General features: G+C 40.3%; 1 protein-coding gene across 1 annotated transcript; it reads left to right on the top strand.

Moving 5' to 3' along the window:
• The first annotated feature begins 582 nt into the window (after window positions 1-582).
• On the top strand, window positions 583-3,916 carry LOC130109906 (granzyme G-like). The gene is made up of 5 exons (XM_056276871.1): window positions 583-643; window positions 769-916; window positions 2,982-3,114; window positions 3,240-3,503; window positions 3,630-3,916. Exons 1-5 carry the CDS (start codon window positions 583-585, stop codon window positions 3,792-3,794), a joined length of 771 nt encoding a protein of 256 aa, XP_056132846.1. The 3' UTR covers window positions 3,795-3,916.
• The last annotated feature ends 347 nt before the right edge of the window (window positions 3,917-4,263 follow it).

Genomic DNA, 4,263 nt, shown 5'->3' on the forward strand with positions numbered 1-4,263 from the left:
TGGAGTTTGCATGTTTGCCCTGTGTCTGCGTCGGTTTCCTCCCATCATCAAAAAGACATGCATGTTAGGGTTAATACTCCTGCCTGAGTCCCTGACCAAGTCAATGGAAAGACGAACTGGAGTTGGTCCCCAGGAGCTGCAGCTGCCTACTGCTCTAATACAGTAGGATGGGTTAAATGTAGAGAACCAATTCATTGTAAGAATACAATTCTTTGTAGGGTACAATGACAAAATAAAGTGCTTTTTTTCTTTCTTCTTTTTAAGCCTCAAATTTGGGCCCTTGGCATGCTGCGAACATTGCGAACCCCCTTTGCCTTCTGTGCCACCAGGAAACGTGGAGTAGTGTGTTTGACATTCACCATGCCATTGGAAATACATCGCTTATTGAAGCATATCGACTTGGTCACATCCTCATCGCTAAAAAATGTGACTGACCTGCTGACACTCCCTGACACAGACAGGATGTGACATGAGATATTTGACGCAGAAGCCACAAACCACTGTACAGTGGTCTACATATATAGAGATAGATAAGGGTCTGCTGGATGTTCACATGAAGTTTGAACTGACTACTCTGCTGACATGATGCACGGCTTACACAAACCTTTGCTGTTTCTTGCTGTGATATGTCTGGGGCGAAAAGGTAAGTCTCTTTACAGTGGATAGAAATAAATAAATAAATAAATATGATGTATAGTTTTTTTTTACCTCTTACTTACAATCAAGAAATGAACCCCCTGTGTTTTACTCTCTTCTTGTCCTTCTCAGCGCTTGGGAGTGAAATCATAAATGGGGAAGAGGCCAAGAAAAACTCACTGAAATACATGGCTTCTGTGCAGCATAATGGAAAGCATGTCTGCGGAGGATTAATTGTTAGCAACGACTTTGTAATCACTGCTGCCCACTGTGACAAAGGGCAAGTTACTGTTTTGTTTTTTTTCCTTCAAAAGAAATCATAATTTCTTTTGCTACAAGTGAAATCGGAAACCTACAGAAGTATACCACGAATGTTCCTTTACAAGCACTTGATTACAAACATTTTTTGTGTCAATTTTAAAAATCTTATAATGACAACTTAACAACCATGGCTGTCCTTTTGACAGTTTTAGATTTTCAAAGTTTAACAACTTTGTGGAAAAAAAAGATACAGACCTGCCGCTCCCCGAATGCCCCCAAAATAGCATATATTTGCATTAAAATTAGTTTTAGATGAATTGCACACAAAACAAGTTATAAGATCTATCTAAAACGACCACGAGCCGTCAAAAAGACCGCACGTAATTTGTGCGCGATCGTGCGCATCATGTCATTATTTATGACGTGTTTTGGTTGCATAATTTCCTTCGCGAAGTTCATTGCTCTGTCCTAGAAAGACACTAGCGTTCTCCAGTGCAGAGAAATAGTCTAAACTTGATTACCAATTATTGCCAACATGTGGTTACAGACGCCATTTCAGACACACCATGACTACCACCGAGACGTTGCAGTATTTACAGGCGTTGGACAGCAGCCATTTTAAATTGCTTGAAAAATAGTATTAAAGATGTTAAAATGTTAATTTTGGTGTCAGTTGTTTCTTAACAGACATACTAACATACACTACCGTTCAAAAGTTTGGGATCACCCAAACAATTTTGTGTTTTCCATGAAAAGTCACACTTATTCACCACCATATGTTGTGAAATGAATAGAAAATAGAGTCAAGACATTGACAAGGTTAGAAATAATGATTTGTATTTGAAATAAGATTTTTTTTACATCAAACTTTGCTTTCGTCAAAGAATCCTCCATTTGCAGCAATTACAGCATTGCAGACCTTTGGCATTCTAGCTGTTAATTTGTTGAGGTAATCTGGAGAAATTGCACCCCACGCTTCCAGAAGCAGCTCCCACAAGTTGGATTGGTTGGATGGGCACTTCTTTGAGCAGATTGAGTTTCTGGAGCATCACATTTGTGGGGTCAATTAAACGCTCAAAATGGCCAGAAAAAGAGAACTTTCATCTGAAACTCGACAGTCTATTCTTGTTCTTAGAAATGAAGGCTATTCCATGCGAGAAATTGCTAAGAAATTGAAGATTTCCTACACCGGTGTGTACTACTCCCTTCAGAGGACAGCACAAACAGGCTCTAACAGGTACTATTTAATGAAGATGCCAGTTGGGGACCTGTAAGGCGTCTGTTTCTCAAACTAGAGACTCTAATGTACTTATCTTCTTGCTCAGTTGTGCAACGCGGCCTCCCACTTCTTTTTCTACTCTGGTTAGAGCCTGTTTGTGCTGTCCTCTGAAGGGGGTAGTACACACCGGTGTAGGAAATCTTCAATTTCTTAGCAATTTCTCGCATGGAATAGCCTTCATTTCTAAGAACAAGAATAGACTGTCGAGTTTCAGATGAAAGTTCTCTTTTTCTGGCCATTTTGAGCGTTTAATTGACCCCACAAATGTGATGCTCCAGAAACTCAATCTGCTCAAAGAAGTGCCCATCCAACCAATCCAACTTGTGGGAGCTGCTTCTGGAAGCGTGGGGTGCAATTTCTCCAGATTACCTCAACAAATTAACAGCTAGAATGCCAAAGGTCTGCAATGCCGTAATTGCTGCAAATGGAGGATTCTTTGACGAAAGCAAAGTTTGATGTAAAAAAAATCTTATTTCAAATACAATTCATTATTTCTAACCTTGTCAATGTCTTGACTCTATTTTCTATTCATTTCACAACATATGGTGGTGAATAAGTGTGACTTTTCATGGAAAACACAAAATTGTTTGGGTGATCCCAAACTTTTGAACGGTAGTGTATATAATGCATTAATATCTCAATTGGGTATTTATCTTGACAGAATATAGAGTTTAAAAACCGGCCGTCATTTTGACCGCCCATGGTCCCGGTCGTATCGTTCAGTCAAATCTACAGCAAATATTTTTATTTGAGAAATGTCTTTTTTGAGAAAATCTATTGACATTCTCCCCATTGACTTATCCAGGGAAATGACTGTAGTTCTTGGTACCCACAACATTAAGAGAATCAATGAAAAACAAATGCGACACAAAGTGATGAAATGCAAACATCCCTCCTTTAAAGACGTTGGACATGGGAATGACATCATGCTTCTCAAAGTAAGTCAACATTTGTTCAATCTCACCTCATAAAAATGGTTAAAAAAAATCACATCCTGCTGTTCGTATATAGATTTGTTTGTTTTGTCTGATTTGCAAAATTTCCATTTGGTATGTGTTTTCAGCTGTCACGGAGAGTGAAACTTGGCAAATCACTTAAAACAGTTAATCTGCCGAATCCGGGAGAAATCGTTGAAGCAAACACCAAGTGCCATGTAGCCGGGTGGGGACTCACCGAACGTGGCAGTGGCACAGACAAGCTCCGTGTGGCGAACGTCTCCACCATTGACCTGGAGCTCTGCCAGAGAGAATGGATAAGGTCCAAGCTCACCCTCCCTCCAAATATTATCTGTGCAGGCGGATATAAAACAGACAAAGGAGCGTGTCAGGTTTGTTTTACTTTTCCCAACAAATACAAGGTGTCCACTGGCTTTGGACGTAATAGTTATTGACGATAAACTCCGAAAGGCATGAATACAAAGAGTGAACGTTTTTGTTTCTTTCTTTCCCCACAGGGGGATTCTGGTGGCCCTCTGGTGTGCAATAACAAAGCTGTTGGAATCGTATCTTTCAACTTGAATAAAAACTGTAACTACTCAAATTTGCCCAACATCTATACAGACATATCAAAGTTCCTACCTTGGATCAAGAACATCCTGAAGAGAAAGAAGTGTGTTTAGTGGTCTTCCAAAAAAAAAAAAAAAAGTTCGTCTTGTTTCGATATGCTAATATTGCACTGCTATATCTGGATCGGCTGGTTTTAACTCTTTGTTATATGTGAGTTGCCCTGTCACTATTTGCATTTGCTCTTTAACGGAAATACAATTTAATTTATAATTGGTCCAATTAATAAAAAGTAAGGTCTGTTCTATTGTTTGACTCTGTATTTATGATCTGAATGAAACAGGGTGGCACGGTGGTTCACGTGGTCACCTCACAGCAAGAAGTTCCCGGGTTCGAGCCCCAGGGTAGTCCAAACTTGGGGGTTGTCTCGGGTCATCCTCTGTGTGGAGTTTGTATGTTCTCCTCGTGTCTGCATGGGTTTCCTCCCGGTGCTCCGGTTTCCTCCCACAGTCCAAAGACATGTAGGTCAGGTGAATCGGCCGTACTAAATTGTCCCGAGGTGTGGGTGGGTGTGTGTGTATGGGG

The sequence above is a fragment of the Lampris incognitus genome, chromosome 3 (assembly GCF_029633865.1).
Source record: "Lampris incognitus isolate fLamInc1 chromosome 3, fLamInc1.hap2, whole genome shotgun sequence".
NCBI classification, from domain to species: domain Eukaryota; kingdom Metazoa; phylum Chordata; class Actinopteri; order Lampriformes; family Lampridae; genus Lampris; species Lampris incognitus.

Bases quoted from the DNA above. Each gene is read 5' to 3' on its own strand.
- LOC130109906 (XM_056276871.1), top strand. From the start codon at position 583: ATGATGCACGGCTTACACAAACCTTTGCTGTTTCTTGCTGTGATATGT. The intron at 917-2,981 runs GCAAGTTACTGT...TGACTTATCCAG, and splicing joins GCTGCCCACTGTGACAAAGG to GGAAATGACTGTAGTTCTTG. The intron at 3,504-3,629 runs GTTTGTTTTACT...CTTTCCCCACAG, and splicing joins CAGACAAAGGAGCGTGTCAG to GGGGATTCTGGTGGCCCTCT.